We start from the raw sequence: 23,754 nt of genomic DNA on the forward strand, positions 1-23,754 counted from the left end.
CACACATATATATATATATATATATATATATATATATATATATATATAGAGAGAGAGAGAGAGGAAGATAGAGAGAGAGAGATGAGAGAGAGAGAGAGAGAGAGAGAGAGAAGAGAGAGGAGAGAGAGAGAGAGAGAGATGCATTCTTGCATGCATACGACATTTCTTTACAACGAAATCACTTGTGAGTAAATTCAAATACCCTGTCAGCAGGTACCTCTTTCGAGCCTTATATAGCTAGACTACTATAATCAGAGGTATTGGCGGGTAAACATTGTGAAAAAAAAACTAGCCCTCTTGTTATGAAGGTAATCCACCAGGAACCATCAATAGATAAATCCTAAGTCAGTCTTGTAATCCCATGTGCATTGAATATTGCCAACTGAGGTATAGCTGTCTCTTAATTTCGAAAAAGACGAATGTCTTGTTCAAATTGCTTCTTATGTAAGTCTTTTCCATATAAATAAACTGTTAAAATAAAAAAAATGGACAAACACATATATCAAATCTGTCTTTTGCTAAACCACACATATCTACTTTTGCGTGCACCATGTAAATAAATAAAGAATAGAGAAATAAAATTAGGTCTAAATTTCGACAAATGCAAATCTGTCAAAACAAACGTTCCTCTTTCTCCCTCAGAGTCCTACGGAAGATACGTTACCCCGAACTTTTGTTTGAAAAAAAAAATAATAAAACAAATACTTTACACATTCAAACGTTTACTTAGAATACTGCACGTTCACGTGTCTTCACTTACCATAAGTAAGGAGCCTGAGATACCCTAGGGTTGTAGATAATGGATGGATATAACCACGATAACCGCCACCTCTCCGACATCACAACCTACAACCAGTAACACTGAGCCTGGCGGGCCAGGTGCTGCTGAGTTGATCAGGTATTCAGGCTTCACCTGGTCAGTCATACGAAAGGAGCCAATCACATGCCCCTGATATCAGGTACCCCCCTACCCGCCTCCGCCTAAAAACGTACCCTTAGCCAACGGATTTCTATAAAGATGGGTAATACTTGTCGTGCGGCACGATTCGCGCCCATTTAAAAACGTACATTAATGTGAAGGCATTGTTTGGAATAATAAATATTGGTTTGAAATGACGGAGAAGTAGCGCTCTGGATTTAAAACCTGACTGTTTCAAACCTGCTCCGACTGCGGTCTCGTCTTAATTTAAGTTTCGCATTTTGGTGGCTACTTTCTTTTCAAGATAAGTGTGAAATTAATCAAGACAAATGAAACATTTTAAAATAAGGTAATAGCGATAAATATGATAATTATTTAGCCATTCGGTGGGATCATTGCCGAAGTCGAAGCCAGAGTCTACATAGAGTCTAAGAGATCCAAACACTTACTCATGATGTTTTGATCTGGCAATATGCGCGGTTGCCATTTGGGGTATTTTACAACCCTCTTACTATCACATAGAACGTGAAGCCCTCGCTCGCATACTTGCTTATCTTTCTCCCTTTATGTTGTTCCATTTAGCATCTCTGAAACCACTGGCTCTTCTATGTTACGTAGGATGAGGTAGTACTACCTATAGGTATCTATAGGTAGTACATTATTCTTGATACATACCCTCCTCTATGACCAATAAGAACTGATATCAATTTTGAAATGAATTGAGATAATCTGCAACTTTTCCGGTGGTTCAGAGACATGGCTCTTGGTTTCGTATGTAAGATTTCTTTGCGTGAATATTCAGGACCAATATCCATAACAGATTTCGTGTTTTCCAATATTCAGGACCATTAATGCTCACAAGATGAGCCAAAAACGTATGAAATATTCACAACCAACTATAAATATCTGCAAATTCCTTATTGTCAAGCTTTAAGACATTCTGTTCCTGTTGGAATTACTTCCATCAACTGCCAAATGTCAAAATCACATATATTCATCCAATCGTATGCATAAAACATAGACATCGCGGTGTATTTACATAAAAATATATCACATATGCCAAGAATGAAGTAGAATGAAGTTCTAGTTTTCCCATTTAAACTATTTTCTTCTACGGCTCAAATGTGGGCTGATAATTTGCATTAGAAGCAAATAGAACACAACTTTAACTCTTAAACTCTTATCAAATAATATTTTGGCAGAGTTTAGTATCTGTGTAACACTTTTTAACATATTAAAAGTAATTTCTCTCAATGAGCGAGATCGTAAAACCCAAAAAATCATTTGTACCGAAGCAAAAACTGCCGCGACCAAACCCGGTCATCTTAGTAAAATAAGCGACCTTCCGCAGTAGCCAATAGGAAAGCGGGATTTCCGGATCTGGATTTCTATTGGTCGGTTTCCCGATGCCAAAAGCTTCCCGAACACGACACGTAAACAAACCACCCTGAGAGTCCCGGACGGCAAGGTGGCATCCCAGCCTCTTTTTTCATGTGAAACTGATTTATTTTCACCCACCATTGAGGGAGTGTGGTTCCATTTTACAATTTGGGATGAGGTGGACGTGCTCAAGTCGTACCGTGAGGATACGGCACGGTGAACTCGTACGGTACGTGTTTGTAAGTCAAGACTAGCTACAATTTACCTATGTCAATGTATCGTGTAATGTCTCTATTTTATCTTTTATTTAATGCTCCGTCTTATCTAGCTTGGGCTACTTTCATTCCTGAGGTTTAGACTGTGGGTAGCCATTATGCAAGTACGTAAACCCATATGCTTGGCTAAGCCGTACGTTAGGTTAGGTTAAAGGTTAAAAGATTGAAATCTGAATTCTTAGTATATCTATTACTATTAATCATTAGGTTCACCGCTACCTTGAAATGCCCTAACTACTAAATTTTAGACCAGAAATCACTAGGCTAAAGGGTAAACGACCGAGGCGGCGGATATAACGGCCACCGATCCCAGAACACGGCCACCTTCCTGAAGAAGTAGGTAGCCTAGTACCTGAACTCACCGCCATGAGCATTAGTCAAGAGTCATGGCCCATCCAGGCAGCAAACAGAGACCTCTGCGCTCCTCTTGAAGAAAGTGTTTTCTCCTAATTTACGAAATAATGGCGTAATTCCAGCGCTTCTTCGGAGAGTGGCCGCGTTCTGAGAGGTGGCCACTACAGCGGCACTCGGTTGATTAACCTACTTCATGCCAAAAGGGTGAAATTTAAAGTCCACTTTGCTGTTTGACAGATTACTAGGGTGAACAGCCGATCGGCGACGTAGCGGCCACCTCTCTCGGAATGTGGCCACTTCCCGAAAAAGTGCTCATATTATGCCATTATTTTATAATTTGTTCATGAAACTTACCTGTCAGATATATATATAGCTGTATTTTTCCGAATCCGACAGAAATTTAAACACTTACGCACACGCAGGGTGTTTCAGGTGGTTAGTACCCATTCCGCCGCTGGGAGGCGGGGGGGAGGGTATCAGGAATCATTCCCACCCATTTTTCTATTCATAATTTTTCTGTCGCCAGGTGCTGAAACACCCTGTTTGCAGCACCTCCGTCCAGATTTTGGAACTTACTAGCTACTTGAGTATCCTTTTGGTTTTTTCTTTGGTATCTGAATTGGATCGGTGACTTGGCACACGTTGACTTTGGATTGATTTTGAATTTGGTATTGATTTTCTTTTGATCAAGAAATGTCAGGGTCTAGTTCTGCTAGCGCTAGATTTTGTTCTATGTCCGAATGTAGAGGTAGGCTACTGAAAGCTTCAGTAGACCCACATTCTGTTTGTAAAGTTTGCAGGGGGAATGAATGTACGTTTGAAAGTCGTTGTAAGGAGTGTGAAAGATTAACAGAGTCGGAATGGAAGGCGTATGAAACCTATCTTAAGAAACTTGAGCGAGATAGGTTAAGGAGGTCTTCCTCCAGGAGTGTTTTCAGGTTAGGCAAGATGTTAATTATTCTCCTGCTAACCCTCCTTCTGTAGATTATGCTCCTACCCCTGTAGTGTTTGCCTCCGTTGCCTCCGGCCCCTGAAACAGTGTCGGTAGAAGGTAATACTTTATCGCTAATTCTTGAATCGATTCGTAACTTAGAATCAAAGTGTTAGCTCTGGAGAGCAAAAGTGAAGAGAAGTGCAGTGAAAGTGCCCCTTGTGTAGTGGAGGGTGCGTCAGATCGGCCTCATTCCGCCTCTAGACCTAGACCTCTGCTTGACTCCCAGATTACGGGGAGAGAGCATGTCGAAAGTCGAAGGAGGGTTACGAGGAACCCCCACCGATCTGGCGTGCCTTCGGCAGCTTCTGACGAACCTACCCAGACTGCCAAGGAGCGTGCGCGTGCACATCTTCTCAAGGAGTGCTTTTCTTCTTCTGAAGCTTCCTCCCCGCGCAAGGGGGTGGAGCTCTCATACCGCATCACGTCCGCTGAAAAAAGGACGGCTCGCGTTCGGGACGCTGCACGTCCAAGTTGTTCTCCGGAACTTTGCTCGTCGCCTGATAGTGCCTTTGATGCTTTCCTCCGCAGAAGAAGCGTAAGGATTATTCGGAGGCGGAGTCTTTCCTAGATGTTTCTTTCGAGCGACTGCTAAGGTGCGTGAAATGGCGGTTCCTGGGAGTAGGAAGGAGGCGTCCCCTCGCCACTCGCCTGCTCACAGGATCAGCCCCTCCCCAGAAAAGGAGGCTTCACCTACAAGCAAGATTCTCCAGTCTCTTCAGCAGCAACTTCGAGATGTTTTTTCTTCGAGAGAGCCTGTTCCACCGTCGCCGTAAGAAGGATGACAATCTTCCTGTGAAGAGGTCGAGGCGTTCTCTCTCCCTCTTTCCTCGCCTCGTCTCTCTCTCCGTTTGAGTCTCCCTCTAGAGTTCGTTCTGCTCCCCAGCAACTTTCTAGAGGAGGCGAGAAATTCGTTTCTCGCTCTAGTGAAGCGGTTGTTTCCGCTGCTACGAAACTTGTTGATAAGAAGCGCGTTTCTTTAGATGCCGAGCGCGCTTCTGTGAAAGTCAAACGCGCTTTAGAGTGGGACGCCCGAGCGTGACTCGTGCAAGGTTCGCGCGAGCGAGCCAGTGGACGCTCAGCGCATTTTAGTGACGCTCAGCACGCGCCAGTGGACGCCAGGTGTACACCTGTTGCGGTCGAGCGCGCTTCAGTCGGCGCCAGTAGATTGGCTTCGGACGCCAAGCGCTTGGCGCCTACGGACGTCAGTTTTCCACTTCCGCAAGCGCAAGCGGGAACTCTTCCTGTTCGCGCTCTTTCTCTTTTGAGAAAGCTCGTGACTCATCTTTACTTCCTCCGACTCTCCAGTGTCTGAAGAGGAAATTAGTGACGCTTTCGTCGAAGTGGACGAAGAACAGCAGTGGTTGGCTCGGTTTCGACGGACTACAAGGTTTTGACTCGTTTGCTACAGTCAGTCTTTGCAGACACTTTCCAACCTGAAGCTCCACGTACTCCTCCCTCTCAGTTTTCGTCATCCAAAGCTACTAAGATCTCGGGCTTTGTGAAAATGAAGAAGTCCGCTTTCTACGAAGCAAGCTTTTCGAAAGGTCCATGATTGGATGGGAGGAAAAGAGGGAAAGCTTCAGGCAAGACTTCTTTCGCTTTACCACCTTCAAGACTTTGTGGCAAAGCTGGTATGTGGTATGAGACGGGAGAAAACGTCGGAGTTAAGCTTGCCAGCCTCAGCTCAAGGAGACTTTGTAGTATTGTGGATGCCGCCAGAAGATCTTTTCTGTCTTCCTCTAAGGTCTCTTGGACGCATAGTGAGTTAGACTTTCACCTTAAAAGGCCTCTTCAGGACACTAGAGGTCTTTAATTTTCTTGACTGGTGTCTGGTAGTATTGGATGCCAGGTCCAGGAGTTCTGATTCCATCAGTCTGGGGGAGCTGTCCAGTGTATTGTCTTGCATGGACAGGCCGTCAGGGATGGTTCTGAGAATTGGCTGCTCATTTCAGCACGGGATCTGCTTAAGAAAAGAGCACTTTTTTGCAATTTTTACTGCAAAGTCGGTCTACCAGCGCAAAAAAGCGGATCTTCTTTTCGCTCCTTTCTCAGAACATCTCTTCCCCCAGTCTATGGTAAAGGACATAGCTGCCAGTCTCCAGGAGAAAGCAACCCAAGACCTTCTGGCACAGTCTTCTAGGAAGCCTACTACTTACTTCGTATTCTGGGTCCTCTGCTTTGAAGAAATCGAAGCCCTTTCGATCCGCTTCTTCCTCGAAGCCAGCCCCTCGAGGAAGAGGCTCTTCAGAGGCAAGACTCCCGCTCCTTCCAAGAGCAAGAAGTGAGAGGGAGTCCTTCAGCCACCGGTAGGAGCCAGGCTTCTACATTTCGCGAAAGCTTGGAAGAGAGAGGTGCCGACGCTTGGTCTCTGGACATCGTCAAGAAGGGGTACAGAATTCCTTTCCTGATGTTACCCCCGCTGTCTTCGACACCAAAGGATTTGTCTCCTTCGTATCAGGGAGAAAAGCAGAAAGTGGGCTTCACGATCTACTAGATCAAATGATCGAGAAGCAGGCAGTGGAACAGGTCTTCGACCGGAGTTCTCCGGGGTTTTCAACCGTCTGTTCCTAGTGCCGAAGCAGTCAGGGGGGTGGCGCCCACCCCGTTCTGGATGTCAGCAGTCTAAATCGCTTTGTTACCAAGCAGAAGTTCAAAGATGGAGACACCGTCAATCCGTGCTTGCAGCCTTAAGACCGGGGGGGATTGGATGGTCTCTTTAGACCTTCAGGACGCATACTTTCACGTCCCCATCCATCCCCGATCAAGGAAATACCTGCGGTTTGTCCTGAAAGGGAAGATTTTTCCCAATTCAAGGGCAACTCTTGCTTCGGTTCCTCAGCACGGCGCCGATGGTGTTCACCGTTCTTATAAGAACGTTGCGAGGTGGCTCCATCTTGCGGAAATAAGGATCTCTCTCTACCTAGACGAACTGGCTTATTCGAGCCTCATCGCAGACCGGTGTCTGAAGGACCTTCACACGACTCTGTCGTTAGCGAGGTCCCTGGGACTTCTGGTGAATCTCGAAAAGTCGCATCTGACTCCTTCTCAATCCTTAGTCTATCTGGGGATTCAGATGGACTCAGTGGCTTTTTGGGCTTTTTTCCGTCCCAGGGGCGACAACTTCAATGCCTGGACAAAGTCGTCGGCCTTTCTAGGGAAGGAAACATGCTCGGTGAGGGAATGGAGAGGTCTGCTGGGGACCATTTCCTCACTGGAGAAGTTTGTTTCTCTGGGAAGGTTGCACCTCCGACCACTTCAGTTCTTCCTCTCAAGCAATTGGTCACGCAAACAGGATCTAGAAGAGGTCTTGTTTTTGACGGGAAGAAGTGAAAAAGCACCTCAAATGGTGGTTGGATCCAAAGAAGCTTGCGGAAGGACTTTCGCTGCAGAAGCTTCGGAACCCCGACCTAGTGTTGTTCTCCGACGCGTCCTCACGGTGTTGGGGAGCAACACTGGGAGGGAGAGAAGTGTCAGGCACCTGGAGAGGGGAACAGGTGTCCTGGCACATCAATCTAAAAGAACTTTCAGCGGTTTACCTTGCTCTAAGGTTCTTCCAAGAGGAAGTCTCCAACAAAGTGGTTCAGATAAACTCGGACAACACCACAGCCTTGGCATACCTCAGGAAACAGGGGGAACTCACTCCTCCGTTCCTCTGTTCGCCATCGCGAGGAATATCCTGATTTGGGCGAAGTCGCAAAACGTCACGATTTCTGACAAGATTTGTGTCAGGCGTGGAAAACGTGCGAGCGGACCTTCTCAGTCGGCAAGGACAGCTTCTGCCGACGGAATGGACCCTTCATCAGGAAGTATGCCAGGCGCTATGGAAGCTGTGGGGGACGTCCCATGTGGACGTTTTCGCAACTTCCCGAACGAAGAGACTTCCGCTGTATTGCTCCCCAGTTCTGGACCCGGGAGCAGTGGCAGTAGACGCCCTACTGTGGAATTGGTCGGGACTAGACATTTACGCTTTTCCCCCATTCAAAATCCTCGGGAAGTAATGAGGAAGTTCGCTGCATCAGAAGGAGCGAGAATGACCCTCATCGCCTTCTGGCCAGCGGTCGACTGGTTCACGGAGGTGTGAATCCTTCCTAGTAGACTTTCCAAGGACTCTGCCCCCTAAGGAAAGATCTACTCAGACAGCCCCACTTCGAGAGGTACCACATCCAAACCTCCCCGCTCTGAGTCTGACTGCCTTCAGACTATCAAGAAGTTGGCCAGAGCGAGGGGTTTTTCAAGACCTGTGGCAACGGCGATTGCCACCGCAAGGAGGCCCTCCTCAATCGCAGTTTACCAATCAAAGTGGGCTGTCTTTAGAAGTTGGTGCAGAAGGACTCGACTTAGCGAATGATAGAGACATTCATGATCTCATTAGATCATTTAAGACTGTGAAAGTTCTCCAACCTAAAGTACCATCGTGGAACTTAGACGTGGTACTGAAGTTTCTCATGTCGAGTCAATTTGAACTGCTCCATTTAGCCTCGCTTAGGAATCTTACTAAGAAGACCATTTTCCTAACCGCTCTGGCGAAGAGGGTTAGCGAAATTCAAGTCATAAGCAAGCATATTGGGTTCAAGGATCATAGTGCAGTTTGTTCCTTAAGTCCTACGTTCTTAGCAAAGAACGAGAACCCTTCCAACCCTTGGCCGAGGACGTTCGAGATCAAAGGGTTGTCGGAGCTAGTGGGACCTGAAGCTGAGAGAGTCCTGTGTCCTGTCAGGGCTCTCAAGTTTTATTTGCAGAGAACCAGAGCGTGCAGAGGTTCTTCGGAGAACTTGTGGTGCTCTGTGAAAAAACCAGATCTTCCGATGTCGAAGAATGCACTGGCGTTCTTCTTAAGAAGCACGGTTAAGGAAGCCCATGAAAGGTGTAGTGAAAGTGACATGGAGCTTCTGAAAGTGAAAGCCCACGAGTTGAGGGCTATTGCTACATTCGGTGGCTTTTCACAAAAATATGGCAATCAAAGATATTTTGGGCGCCACTTATTGGCGAAGCAATTCGGTGTTCGCTTCACACTACCTGCGGGAGGAGGTGAAAGCAACATACGAAAATTGTTACTCGCTCGGACCATACGTCGCTGCAGACACTGTTTTGGGGGCAGGAGGTAGCGCTCATCCTATCCTTTAATGGTTTATGGGGAGTTTTTAACAACTTGTGTTATGGTTGTGGGGTTGACCGCCTGCGGCGGATCTCCCTTCCATTAGCTTAGTCTATGTGGGATATTCTTTTGGTTAGGCTACGCCAGGTGGTTTGGTTTTACTTCGTTGCCCTCATTTGTATGGTCAATGGTCTAGTCACGTCGTGGTCTCGCCCCTGTTGACAGATCATCTGGAGTTGCACCAGCTTTATAGGTCTCTACCTTGCTGGCAACTCTAGTAGCACAAGCAGACTTATGCGGCAGTAACCACGAAGTCAGCTATGCTAACAGGTAAGGAATCAAGATATCAATTATCTGCATATATATGTTTCCTAAAATCTTCTATTCTGTCTACTCCCACCACCAAAGGTGGGATTCAGCTATATATATACTGACAGGTAAGTTTCATGCAAACAAAATGATATTGTAATGATACAATTAAGTTTGTTCATACTTACCTGGCAGATATATATAATCAAGTACCCACCCACACCTCCCCTCAGGAGACAGTGGAAATAAAAATTATGAATAGAAAATGGGAATGATTCCTGATACCCGCCTCCCAGCGGCGGGAATGGGTACTAACCACCTGACTCCCACTGCGTGTGTCGTAAGTGTTGAAATTTCTGTCGGATTCGGAAAAATACAGCTATATATATATCTGCCAGGTAAGTATGAACAAACTTAATTGTATCATTACAATATCATTTTAGAAGAAAACACTTACTTCCAGAGGAGCATACAGGTCTTGGTGTGCTGCTTGGATGGGCTACAACTCTTGACTGATGCTCATGGCAGCGAATTCAAGTACTTTTTCGGGAAGGCGACCGCATTCCAGGATCAATGGCCACTACATCGCCACTTGGTCATTTACCCTATAACTTTAATTTTAAATAATTAAACATATATACCGTAAATTTCGGCATATAAGTCGACCGGAAGATAAGTCGACCCCCCAATTCTGAGTAAATTTTTATGATTTTAACTAATATCGGGCATATTAGTCGACCTATAAAATGTCGAGGCCAACCGTTACGCTCAAAATAAGCAGCAGGGTAAAACGTATCATATAAAATAACCTGAATGTTATTACGGTATATGTTGCTCTACTTACCATAAGAAATACAGGTAATATACTCGGTATATTAACAAATCTGTGTAATATATAAAAGATGAATACCAGCAAATCTTGATTAGAAATGACGAAACGAAGATACGTTTACTCGAGTGTAATGTAAACAAACAAGCGCTAACTAACGCTGCATAACAGCCTACGTATATATGTATGTACAAACTGTCTCAAGTTAATGTTTGATTGGTTGTTAAAACGACGTACTGGTATTTTATTATTATGTTGAATATTCCTTGACCATTGGTTCTTCTATGGCATAAACAGGCTCATTTGAGGGAAAACGAACCTGCAGTTGATTCACCAGATTCAAACTGGGATCCTTATGATGAAACCGTGAATGATAATTTGTCTGATGAATTGTTTAATTCAAGTAACGATGACTCAAGTCATTTTGAAGGATTTTAAATACATATTTACTATTAAATACAATTTTTTTTATTTTATCTAAAGTGATAGATTTCATACCATAAAATGTTTTTTGAACAATACCCCGGTAAATACAAAACTGTCAGAGTGAACGCATCCTTCTCAATTACTGTACTACAAATAGCTACGCAATGTTTACACTTGCTGTGCGATTGGGGTTTTCTTCAAGTTACTTTGATTTGTTTCATTTTATTTGAGGTAATGGATGTTCTAATGTATTATTATTGTCGTATTACAGTGTGAAATGTTTTTTAATACTGGTATTTACATACATAGTTACCTCAACAAGGCTGTCATTGTTATTAGCCAACTGTAAAGCCTGGATTCCTGTACCGATATGCCAAAATTATAAAGATTCACTTTGTTACCGGTAGATAAGTCGACCCCTTAATTTTGGCATGATTTTTTGGGGCTAAAGGGTCGACTTATACGCCGAAATATATGGTATTTTAGATATATATAATAATAATATATATAGATAGATCATAATATAATAATTATAATTATATATATATTATATTATATATAATATATATATTATCCTACAACTACATATAATTATATTATACATACATACAGTTGGTCCCCCGTATTCACGGGGGATGCGTACCAGACCGCCCCGTGAATAGTTAGAACCCGCGAATGTTTGGAACCCCTACAAAAATGCTAAAAACAGCCTATTTTGTTAGTTAAAACTTAAGAAAAACCACTAAAAATTTTCATACTTGGTTTTTTAAATAGTTTTATCACAAAAAGTGCATTTTATGATGAAATTGATCAAAAAACTAGGAATTTGTGGATATTTCTCATAGAAAAATACTGCGAATGCGCGAATTTTCCGCGAATAATGCGGGGAAACGTTCCCAAGAGAAATCCGCGAATGTGTGAGTCCGCGAATCCGGAGAACGCGAATAGGGGGGGTCCACTGTATATTCATTAGTGTCTAATCTGAAGTTGTTTCTTTTCTATGGAGACCTTGGCAAAGAAGGGGAATAGTACAACAGGTAGCACCATCCCTGATGTAAAATCTGCGTTTATCGGATGCTTTTTTATTGTTAAATCTGAACACATACACATCTCAATTATATTTGGTATTTCCAGTGGCAGTGCAGGGTTTTTGGGCGGTGGTAACAGCGTATTTAAGGGAAAGAAATTTCTTGGCATACACCAATTGGCGTCGTTTACTGGTCAATACGTACTTGTGCTTATACCTTGTTGACATATGCCCTCACTCAGAAAATGTACTCTCTTAAGAGCAAATACCATTGTTCTATGGCATAATGTGCAGCTTTTTTTGTAGACACATTTTGCTATTTGAATATTTTATTCTTCATTTTCAGATAGCCTTGATCAATGATCAGTTGAGCCACTGATCAATGTAAACTGGCATCAGATAACTATGGTCACCGACGATTGAGAGTAAAGTTAATTTGCTGTCAGTGGCTGCATGACTGATCATGGATTCTGGAATACGTAGAACAAAGTTTGTTAACACCAGTCATATGAATGGAGAAGAAACAGAAAGAGCAACCCCAGAGCCGGCTAATCAGACGTACGTGGCAGGGTCATTGAAAGGAGAGAACTTTATGAACGCAGAGGAGGTGGCTTCTACTGACGGCATAAGAAATTTAAGGAATGTGATGGAAGTAAGTGAGACTGAAGGTAAACGAGCATATATTTGTAGAAAAGGCAGACCTCCAATCCATGATGAGAAAGTTTCGGTACCACCAGAGGGTTTCCCAGAGTCTGCGCTCCAACCGGAAGAAATCGTAGATGCTAGTGTTACAACAGATTCTTTTGAAAGTAAATTGCATTATTTAAGTGATGTCAGTAGTGGGATAGAAACTGTGGGTCAGAGCTTCCCAGGCAGTGATTCTACTATAGAAAAAATTGAATCACAGGCAGGTAATGCTGAAAATGGAGACAGTTCGACAAGGGATGGGATGACCTTACCTGATGGTGATTCCATTACTCTGAGTGAACGGGGCGAATGTGAAAGTGCTGAGAATGCACTGGAAAGCACAGAGGAAGATGACAAAGAAGAGGAGGAAACCGAGTGGCCAAGTGAAGTCTTCCACATGTACATGCTTGGAAAGATATGTAGAATATGTGCCGAAATGACGGTGGTATTTGATGGGCCAAGGAAAGGCGTTCCTAAACTGGAGATGGTTAGGCACGTGAAGAAGATATGGAAGGTAGATTTATCTGATGAAGATTCCAACAGGTACCCAGTAAATGTATGTGTTCATTGTGAGAGGAAAATCAAAAGACTCTACCTGAAAGTGTCCAAGAAAAAGAAATGTGAAATGTTCCGCACTGAGCCGGCATCTTTTGAGCCCCACAGGGATCAAGATTGTCCCGTATGCATGCTGAGGGATGCAGACGTTGAAGCCCAGACGCAAAGCAAAGCTGAGGAGAAAGAGAAGAAGTCGCCGGACGATAATGCCGAGGCCAAAGCCGCTTCAGAACCGAGGAGGAATCCGGCCCGCAAACGAGGGTGGCCGGATCAAGAGCCTCCGTATAGGTCCGTTGGATGCCAAACAGGTTGGGAGACATTTCAGGATGTTGCAACTGGCCTTGAAGAACACGACTACACCCAGGACGACACCCTCGACCAGTATCTCATGCTGCCCAAAAAATTAAGTGGCAGGACCCCATATCACAAACAGCCTCTATGTGCAGTAAATACCAAGTACATCAGGCAAGGGCGGCTGAAACCATTGATATCTCACATCGATAGGTATTGTCAGTCCCATAAAGAGAACAAAGTGGAAGCCATGTTCTTTCTGCTGATGCAGGCGCTGAGGGACGTTGGGGACCGTTCGAGGGAGAATGCCATCGTTGACATATGGACAAGGAAAGGGTCCATGGGGACTTCTCTGACAGGGGAGGAGTGTCTTGCCAAGCGTATCCTTCTGAAGCAGACGAAAGATCAGTATCGCAAGGAATACAGATACTACAAAGAGAAATTGGATAAACCAGTTTTAAAGCCTCCTTTAATTGTTGACAGGTTAGAAAAGACTTATTTTCCGGAGCATCTTGAGTACTACATCACTGACGGGGAGACCGGGCCCGTTATTTATCAGCACGAGAAGCAGAATGATCCTTCTTATTTCGCTCTCCATGAATCGGTAGAGAGCAACAAAGTCGATGGAGTCATGGGCGTGCGGTGGCGATATTTTGATGCCGTTGCAAAGACTCTGGAGGAGCTCGTGTATACAATGGATCCGTTTGTGCACGAACTGAACGAGAACGCCTGCATACAAGTTGATTTATCAGACTACTGTGAAGAAAAGAAGGACATGACGTATCTAACTGACAAAAATGACGCCAGTCTTGACAGCAAGAGGCAGCAGGGTAAAATGATCACGTACCTCTTTTGCATTCAGTCGCTGCAAGCCATCACAGAACAGACGGTGAAGTGGATGCCCAGTGAAGATGTCAGCATTTGTAGACCTCTGATGAAAGCGCTCGTAACAGACGGGAGCGCCCTGCGTTCGTCGCTGCTGATGATTGAGGAAGAGCGCAACAAGATGGCAGGGAAGTACTTTCACGTGACCTCGCAGAATGGGACCCCGCTTCGATTTGTCGTTTTCTTCAGCAACGATGCGCCTGAAGTGAGAAGGGATTACAGGTAATCTTCACTTAATATTTTACTGATATCTATATAATGACTTTCATTCTTATGCAGATACAGCTTATTTATTTTATTATACCCGACAGTGCTAGTCGTAAGTTTAAATTGCAGATGAAATTACAGTATTTTCAAGTAGGTTTGTAAGTGACACAGTATGCTCTTGTTTCATCAGTACAGGAGTGTTCAGAGCATAAATTGAAACAGTGGTTAGTTTGGTAACAAGGTGGTTCATTGGTGGTAGGTGGATGACTTGTGGTTATCCCTCACTCACCTGTTAGGCTGTATATTGTACTTTCTCTTCAGCCACCTTCATGAGAGGGCATCTGGCTGTGGTCTGCTCTGGCTGTCATGTTGAAGCTTTCAGTAGCACCTCAGATTAACATATGCTTTGGGACTCAGGGTTTCTGAAAGTAACATAGAGCCCATTAAATAACAAAGATCCTTTAGGACAGCCTGCACTTGAATATTTTTTAGATATCTTCCAGTTAAAAGCAATTTCACATAGTTCCTAACCTAAATTTATTTGTACATTACACTTGAAATCCAATTTAAATTTATTCAAAAATGTATCACATTTAAGGTTGTAGCATAACAAAAAAAAATATAAGTTGAGGTCTTTTAAGCTGTGGTCTTAATGAATTCTTTGTAAATATGATTTTTCTGTTTTAATTGTATGTTGTCTAAGCTATTATTTCAATTGATTTTTGTACTCTACATATACCAGTGCCTGCTATGCGTATTGATTTTGTTCGAGCGAGTATTTGTCTATCGTCTAACTTTCTTAATTTTACAGAAATCTAACTGGACTTTCAATGTCGTCTTTCAAGAAGGCCCCCACCGTCATCAGTCGCTATGGAAACTTATGTCAGGAGCTGAAACGGAGCTGGCTGGCCTCCAGCCCTCGGCTCAGTCACGTTGGACGAGTCACAAATTCAAGAACCAGGTGCAGGAGATGTGGAGAGCACGGCCATAATGTCAGGAAGTATGTTATTCTGGTTTTAGTTACCCGAGAATATTGTGGTTACTTTTGTCACAAGATGACGTGATTGGCACATGTTCTTATGCAAGTACAAACCTTGATTTTACACATTCCTTTGTTGCTGATGATGTTTGATGGGAATAAGCTTTTGTGAGTGCACCAGCTCACTGGAGAGAGCCCTCCTTTATATTCTCAGTTTCTACTGGAGTAGAGTATTATATCTTAGTTATATTCTATTTTCTAAATGATGGAATCTTCATTTTGAATTATACCATGTAATATTATAAGATCCCATGCAGTAAATGTAAGAGAGACCTAGAGAGACCAGTAGATCCATCCCACAAAGATTATTCTTCTTTGTCTTCAGCCTTGTCCTTATCCATATGGGGTTGCTGTTTCCTGTTAGCCCTCTCCACTGTGCCATGTCCAATGCATCCTGACTTCCTGAACCTTCCTCCTGCATATCATTTGCCATTTTATCCTTCCATCAGAACTTTGGCCTTCTCCATCTTAATTTTGTATATATGAAGGATACTGGCATATTATGGGCAACAGGCCATCTGTGGGTCAAGCATGAAAACTCTTGAATCTCACCTTCCGACCCCACAGACTAGATTCACACAAGAGAAGAAGAATGATACTATAGCCAGTGAGACTGTATCTTAACATCCTTGCTTAATTAGGTAGTTGCTGATCGCTGCAGGCAATCCCAGTGATAGTCTGGTTTGGTTATAAGAGTAATATTGAGGAGATGGAAATCTATTCATGTGAAACAATCCCTCAGCGACCTTTGACTTGAATTTCAAGCTTCCAAAGATTATGGTGTTCATCAATGCTGTACTGCCTCTGTCAGTTTCAAGTAGAGTATTTAGAATAATCATTATGCTGGAAATTATTCAAATTCTCTTTTAGAAGTTAAATTAAAAAAGCATTATTTTTTATTATGATATAAACATAATTTGATTTCAGGTGTTCGAAGCCCTCGCTCGATAACATGGATGGAAGCAAAGTTGTTCAGCACAAGAGGCAGAAGAAGCTACGTGCAGTTCCTGTCGATGCTTACACAGTTTCCTCCAGCAATATGGGACTTGTAAGTCGTTTTCTGTTGCACTTTTTACCTGATACATACATGATTGAAATAACCACAATACCTTCTTAACCCCTCAGTTGTGTTACCTTTTGGATACAATTGTTACTACGAAACCTAAGATCCAGATGGAAGAATAGGTATGTAGAAATTCTGACATCCATAGCGGGATTTGAACCCAGGTTCTTAGTATCAGAATGAGGTCACATTATGACCTAACCTTCTTGTGGTCGGGTGGGTAACAGGACTTGTTTCTGGATTTGGATTTACATTTTCCTTGTTTGGATCTTGGGTTTTGTGGTGATGAGCATATCCAGAAGTGTGAAGAAATCAAAACAATAAGAGGGCATTGTGGTTATTGCAATTGTAGGTACATTGAATATTTTTATCAGTTATGATGATTTTCTCACCTTTTTTCTTATTGGTGCACAGTATTTCTATCATGATTTCAACCACAGCTCTCTGTTTTTCAAGGTCCCAGCCGGAGCACAGCCGCAGCACATACCGCAGGAACAGTCGTTACAGCAGCTCAAACAGGAACAACAAGAGTCCTTGGTGCAGATGACATCAGTCCCCGCCAACATCACCCAGAACAACTCTGCCATCAGGAGTGAGGACCAGCTGCTCTGGGCCTGTCCCGGTATCACCAACGCTCCCCAGAACAGTACTCATCAGTCTCAGAACACTCAGGTGTTGATACCTTGTTCGAGCTCAGAATTCCAGTCCATGCCTCATCGCACACTCATTCAGGGTTCCCAGGGAGCGTCGCCTCCCGTCTACGTCTGGACGTACGCCGTGGTGCAGCCGCAGACTGGCTCGGTAGTCCAGCAGCAGCAGCAGCCTGTTTCTCATCAGCTGTCATCGATACACCAGCAACCAGCCCCAGCAACAGCAACAGCAGATGACAGTCATTCATCAGCAGCAGCAGCGGGTCAGCAGCAACTTCAGCCGTTATCTGTGATTCACCAGCAAGCTCTGTCAGTGGGACGCGAGCACGAACCCAGAGGTCCGTCGCACGACGTGCAACAGCTCGGCATAATCCACCAGACAAACAACGGACTGCAAGCCGTGGAGGCATCGCAGCAGCAGCTGACGACGATGGGCCACCAATCGGCCAGTGCTCAACAACAACAGATGTCACCCTTCGCTCCATCAGCAGCAAGCAGCAGGTGTACGAAGACTGCGAAAAACTCGTTCAGCAAGTGTCGCAGCCTCAGTCGCACCATCACCCCGAGACATCTTCACCCCACGAGCAGCTGCCTCACACTCAGAGCTCGGATCTCCAGCCAATCATAGGTAGGATGGGAGCAGTGCCTATCAGTCTGGTTGCTTGTCCTTATCACATACAGAGGAAAATATGTTGGTTCCAGTGTCACACAACTAATTCACTTATAGGACTTTTCGTCCAAATACTCAGGATTTGTTTAGATTCAAGATTGCTCCATTACTGTTTATTACTATTTTGTTGATTTATTCTGTAATTTATACTTTGCAAAGAAGATATTTCAGGAAGCTTACTTGCATGCGCTACGAATCCCTTTTGGCCATTCTGAAGGTTCAAGTCCCAATTAATTCGTATTTCTTCTAATGCAATTTCTCTCGTTGCTTGCAGGGCAGTGGTGACAGAAGAGAACCAACATTATTAGCAATGCAAATTGGCTCCATGGTCTCGTGTGTGCTACCTGCTGTGAGTCTTCGTTACTCAGTGGATTTCGTTACTCTCTGTACAACGTATTTTATAATTTCCAAATTTATTTTGCATAGGTTATACATATAATTTCAAATTACCAGGAATACTGGGTGTGTATCCATTCGTTTTGGAACTCGAGCACTTCCTGTCAATAGAATCTTGTAGTCGGCTTTCACGCTAACCTTTGTGATATTACAGTGTCGTCTTCCATGTGTTCACCAAGTTGTTAAGTGTAATTAGTCTATATAACCATGCTTGCATATTTTATGGATCAGTGTCATGTCGATTAAAGTTCTTGAAGTGTACAAAGGTTATATTTCATTCATCAATGGTAATTTTGTAAACTGTGGTAATGATACTACCTAGCAAATAGTTTTTGTATGTTGTCTGATTTTGTTTCAAAGGTCCTGGATAAGATGCGTCCCCCAGTGATTTTGATGGTACTAGACCAACTTTGACTTTCAGTGCAGATAGGGTAGATTTTTTTATGCGATTCTTTAAGAATATTGATTGTTTTGAGTTGTTTTTGTACTGAAACACAAGCCACTTTCATCCAGAAGCCACCTGTTGAGCATTGCGCTCAGAATTTGTGTTCAGTAATGTGTTGCAAAGACTTTCCACTACACATTTTGTTGTGGGTAGCAGACATCACTTATAATGATTCTCTCTGCCTTTTGTTATGTGTTATGTGTACATTTTTTTTTTTCCATTTGTAAAAGCTTGGATTTTGTTTTGTAAATTTCTTTATATTAGTCATATATAAGTAAATACTTTGTTTTTGTTTATCCAGCTCACAACTTTTTTTTAAAGCTGTAACAAGTGTAACCTTTTTGTTTGTGCATTTTGTAACCAGAACAGAAGTACTACATATTTTGTTTGCAAATGTCTTCCATATTAGTGAAATGTCCCCAGATTGAGAAATCCTGCAAGTATAGAATTGGGACTCGGTGACTATGTTAATATTGTTTATGAATATATCTGGGAATTATAAATTGAAGTGATGGAAATGTCATGGAAATGTGGTGAAATATCACATAACTATATTATTTTGTTCGGCTATCAAGCCTTCTTTTTGACATCTTTCATCAAACATCTAGTTGCTGTGTTGAGTTTTGAAATATACTGACGTAGAAGTAAGTCACTCTGTTGATGCTGAAAGCGTTTGTCGTTACGTGCAATACTTTGCTGATCTGTGTTCATCTCCAGTTAATTTTTGCAAGCTGCTCCTGTATTGCTCCTTTGTTAATCACTACCTCATTTTCATATCGAACCTTCTCCCTGAAGTGCGCACGTGTGCATTTCAAAGGCTGCAGTATAGATTCTTTTGTACGTGTAGGTTTTTATACCTGAAATGTAGTTTTAGTTAGTGGTGTGTCTTTGAAAGAGGTATACTGTACGATACAAGAATGTTGTTGAAATTTCAGCCTAGAGAAACTTCGATATATATCTGTATCTTCGGGGTTTGACTGCAAAGCAAATTTAGCATTTGATGACAGACCACCCACAAGTATGTACTCGTGAACTTTGACATTTTAAAGCAATTTGTATGTCTATTTTTATGTGTTTTGTGACGTTTTACAATGATAAACAACTACTTTCGTAAACACACTTTTTTATGATTTTGCTATTGTAAGATTTAAGTACAAATGTTGACTTGTAATGAAACAGAGCAGCTGATGTCTTGAACATGCTTTATATGTAAATATAACCATCTACAATATATATATATTTTCACAAGGTTTCTGTTGTCTTAATCTTGTACCTTCCCATTCAGCAGTAGTATACTAGAGGCCATCATGGTAACCGCCATGGGAAATTTCTGTTCATTCCGATCTGCACTGGAACCAACATCATTCACAGTAAACAGACATCTGAAGAAACAAGATCAGTACTAGTCTCGGCTGAATCCTAACTAAGACATTAATTCTATACCTACAATATTTGAAACATAACCTTCACAAATAGCTGTTCTGCAGCAAGCATTTGTGGTGAGAGGACAGAGCAAAGAGCTCATCATTCCAGAACCATCCAGGAACACCAGGTCACCTCTACATCACATTGAAAGTAGCCCACGACTGTCATCACACCTCATAGGGTCAAATATTACTGAATGGCCCCCTGACCTTTACCATAGAGCGACCACCTTCCCGGGAATAAGGAGATGAGGCCTTAATTCGCGACTTGGGAGAAAACACTTATTTAGAGAGGAAAGTAGTAGAGGTCTCGAGGTGTTGCTTCCACGGACACTGCTAGCTCTTGACTAATGTTTATCCTGGGTTACAGGACGTGTTATAGTCCTTTATCGTGAAGGTGGTCACGCTACAGTGTAGAGGCCAGGTGGCCATTCGGTATTTGACCCTATAGTACCTACCTATATCTCCTTTAGGCTTGAGAAACTTGAAAGTAGGCTTCCCTAGCCTATTTTATTAAGTACATTCATAGTTGACAATCTTACTTTACAACTTTAGCTCTCAATCCTCTTCCAGTTCCTTAAAATAATCTACAACAATTCCGAGAAATCTCAAGGGGGCTCTGATAGGTATTTCGTCACAGCAGAGGGGGTTTGGGGGCGGGGTTAATGACCAAGATGACACCACAAAATATTTTGGGGTGGGGGAAGGGGGATATAAAGCCTAATTAGGTTTCTAATGCCATAAAACTTCATATTACCTCCTAAACTAGTAACTTCCCCACGACCTGACATAGACATATAAAACATGGGGCATTGTGCCCCAACTTGGACTAGGTATGACCCTTCCCTTTCTAAATTCTGCAAAGATTTACTACATATTTCCCACCATTCCTGATAAATAATGGACATTTTGTTAAACTATCCTGATCTCCCTCACCGGAACGAGACTTTAAGGCAGAAAAACGCTGGAAAAATAATCTATTTAGGCAACAAAATATGGCCGACTAATGAGGTCGACCCGTCGTCTCACGACTTTCGTCGCCTGATTTCAATTAATAAAACGACTATTATTGCATAAAACGAACATGAAAACCATCGAGAAAGCCTAAGGTCGTATCACGATGCGAATTCGGGGAAACATCTTGGGGAACGGGGAGAGGAAGGAGCAGTGTTGCCAGATCGGTTTGCCTCAAATTCCCCAAAAATCGTATCAAAATTTCCCCAAGTCGTTAAAAAAAAAAAAACATTTCCCAATAATTCTTATAATTAATGGGCAAGCGAAATTATACACCTTATTAACATAGAAAATCGCTTACAAATAAGCTGGAGGCTATGTATGCCTCACGTAAAGCCGTTGGTCCCGTTGCTGAATAACCACTGGTTTTCCATGCAACGTAAAAGCACCATACAAGCAAGCAAGCATACAAGCTATGTATGCCGATTATGTACAGTAACAATACACTTAAAAAGATGCTTTATCTACCTCTTCAACAGTTTTATGTGCGACATTTAGTGTTCTAGAAATGTTGTCGAGGAATTTTACTGAAAGGAGACATACCAAATCAAGTCCATTGTAGAGTATATGGAATTACCATTAAGAATGACATTATATTGATGCCCTTGACTTTATATGGATGCACTTCTCGTAGTTTCAATTTATATCACACACAGTAACCATGAGTTAAAACATTTTTATAGCAACACCTTGCAAATTTACTAAATAATTAGGTTGTAAGGACAACGCTTATTCATAATTTTCTCTGTACATAATTCATCATTCGCGTTGTTCTTATTTCCACCCTGAGAGAGCATTCAGCGGGCTTTCCGTCAGTGTATAAAGCTTGTATAACCACATATTGTGTACTTTTATATTTTGTATTTTATGTCTCCTCAAGAAAACACAAATCGGGTCTCGCGACCCACTTTTACTCTCTCGCGTGGGTCGGTGAACCACATTTCCGTCCGCATGCTGTATATTTATATTTCCCTTGACTGTAATAAAAATCAGTACACTTCTACCTGCCTCTTTGTCCACCTCTCACAACTGGTGACCCTCCCGGTTTGGACGGTGACCCAAGCGGTTTTGGCTCAGCCATTAAGGGACTCACTACCGCCGCTCACCTTCAGAGATCTTTAACGGACTCATACGGCGCCTCAGTATAGATCTCTGAAGCTCCTACCGTGGAAATAACCAACGCCTCTAACGGACTAAATACGGCATACCTGCCCAAGGTGTGTTCAGGCGTTTCCTCAAACGGTTTGGCCCGCCATTCACGACTCTGTGCGACCGTTTTTGTGAGAGAGGACAATGGGCGCAAACAGTACCTCGCGGGAAACCTCGCGGGAAACCCGGGCCTCCCCCGCCCCAGCGACGGACTCTGACACAGCGCCGCTCAAGCTGTCAAATTGCCCCCCTTCACAACGGCTGACCCGTCTTCCTGGTTCTTCCGAGCCGAAGGGCAATTCCGGATCGCGGGGCTCACAAACAAAGTGCTGCAGGCTGACCTCGTCGCAGCGGCTCTCCCGACAGAGGTGCTCGCCGAATATCTAACTGGCTGACCGGTCGAGCACGAATCGGACTTGTCACGCTCGACGAGATAAAAGAAAGGCTCTGGACAGCCTATTCCGTGCCTATCGCTGAAAGGGCCGCCCGCGCCCTCGACCTAGTCGCGAACCCCATGCGCAGCGCCGACACCCAAGATGCCTGGGACACTGTGATGGGCCTCGTCCGTCTGCCGAAATAGGCCCCGACGGAAAAAAACGGTAGAGATCAGCTGAGCCGCGAAATATTCCTGCGGCAACTCGAGCCGGACGTCCGAAAGCAGCTGACCGACGCGTACACCCTAGAGGACGACGAACTACTAGAGAAGGCAAAGAAGCTGACGTTGTCAAACAATGCCGCGAAGCTCGCCGCCACCCCCCCCGATCCTCCGTGTGGCCTGGCCGCAGAAAAGGAAGAAGACGACGACGACCCAACGCAAGAGATCGGCGCCGTATCCCAAGGGAAGTCCTCCCACACGCAGCGAGGTGAAAACTCCTGGTGCCGCTTCCAACCCGGAGGTTCGGGAGATTCGCCAGGAGGTGCGAAAGCCCTTGCACCTTCCAACATCAAAAAACGACGACGGCAAACAAAACCAAGGCCGCCCGTGGCACGGCCGCGTCGGAACCCACACACCTAGGGTTCTACGTCCGCGACGCGATCTCCGGCCGGAGGATGTTTGGTGGATACGGGGGCAATGCACTCGATATTCCCGCCGTCAGGAAAAGACCGTAGCCGCGAGCCCGACAAAACAACCTCCATCGTCGCCGCAAACGGGACCCCATCCGTTCCTACGGCACGAAGCCCCTCGAGATATCCATCTTGGGCGAAACTACGTCTGGGAATTCACAATCGCGGACGTCAGGATCCCGCTACTGGGGCAGACTTCCTGGCGCAGAACGGCCTCCTGGTGGACGTGGGCCGCAAACAGCCTCCTCGACACGGGGACATGCCTTTCCCTTCCACTAGCAGCAGGCCCGGGCGCCCTACAATTTGTACCATCGCCCCCCACAAATACGGCAACCTCCTGCAGGAGTTCCCCGAAGTCTTCAAGCCGGAACTTCGTCAGGCGGCAGGGACGCCGCCCAAGCACGGGGATATTCCACCACATAGCCACCACAGGCCCCCCGACACACGCGAAGTTCCGACGACTCCCTCCAGGCCGCCTCCAGGAGGCGAAGCAGGCGTTCTCGGAGATGGAACGAATGGGCATCTGCAAGAAAGCATCGAGCCCTTGGGCGTCGCCCCTGCACATGGTACAGAAACCTGACGGCACCTGGAGGCCCTGCGGAGACT

At 44.1% G+C, this 23,754-nt stretch overlaps 2 protein-coding genes and 1 long non-coding RNA gene across 3 annotated transcripts in view; 2 read left to right on the forward strand and 1 right to left on the reverse strand.

Moving 5' to 3' along the window:
- Positions 1 to 16,588, reverse strand: part of LOC135204891 (lipid scramblase CLPTM1L-like) — a 163,626-nt gene extending 147,038 nt beyond the window's left edge. Inside the window, exon 1 of the mRNA XM_064235136.1 lies at positions 16,583 to 16,588. The gene's annotated coding sequence lies outside the window, so the exon portion shown is untranslated. The remainder of the gene's footprint in view (positions 1 to 16,582) is intronic.
- Positions 2,347 to 17,484, forward strand: LOC135204646 (uncharacterized; the record flags this gene model as incomplete). The annotated part of the gene is made up of 5 exons (XM_064234794.1): positions 2,347 to 2,538; positions 11,955 to 14,248; positions 15,045 to 15,233; positions 16,200 to 16,320; positions 16,792 to 17,484. Coding segments are annotated over exons 2-5 (3,180 nt in total), but the record flags the coding sequence as incomplete, so codon positions are not given.
- A 23-nt stretch (positions 17,485 to 17,507) lies between these two features.
- On the forward strand, positions 17,508 to 19,748 carry LOC135204893 (uncharacterized). Its single transcript, XR_010312357.1, has 2 exons — positions 17,508 to 17,613; positions 17,930 to 19,748. It is a non-coding gene; the product is annotated as an uncharacterized LOC135204893 (long non-coding RNA).
- The last annotated feature ends 4,006 nt before the right edge of the window (positions 19,749 to 23,754 follow it).

This window comes from Macrobrachium nipponense, chromosome 47 (assembly GCF_015104395.2).
Source record: "Macrobrachium nipponense isolate FS-2020 chromosome 47, ASM1510439v2, whole genome shotgun sequence".
NCBI lineage: Eukaryota > Metazoa > Arthropoda > Malacostraca > Decapoda > Palaemonidae > Macrobrachium > Macrobrachium nipponense.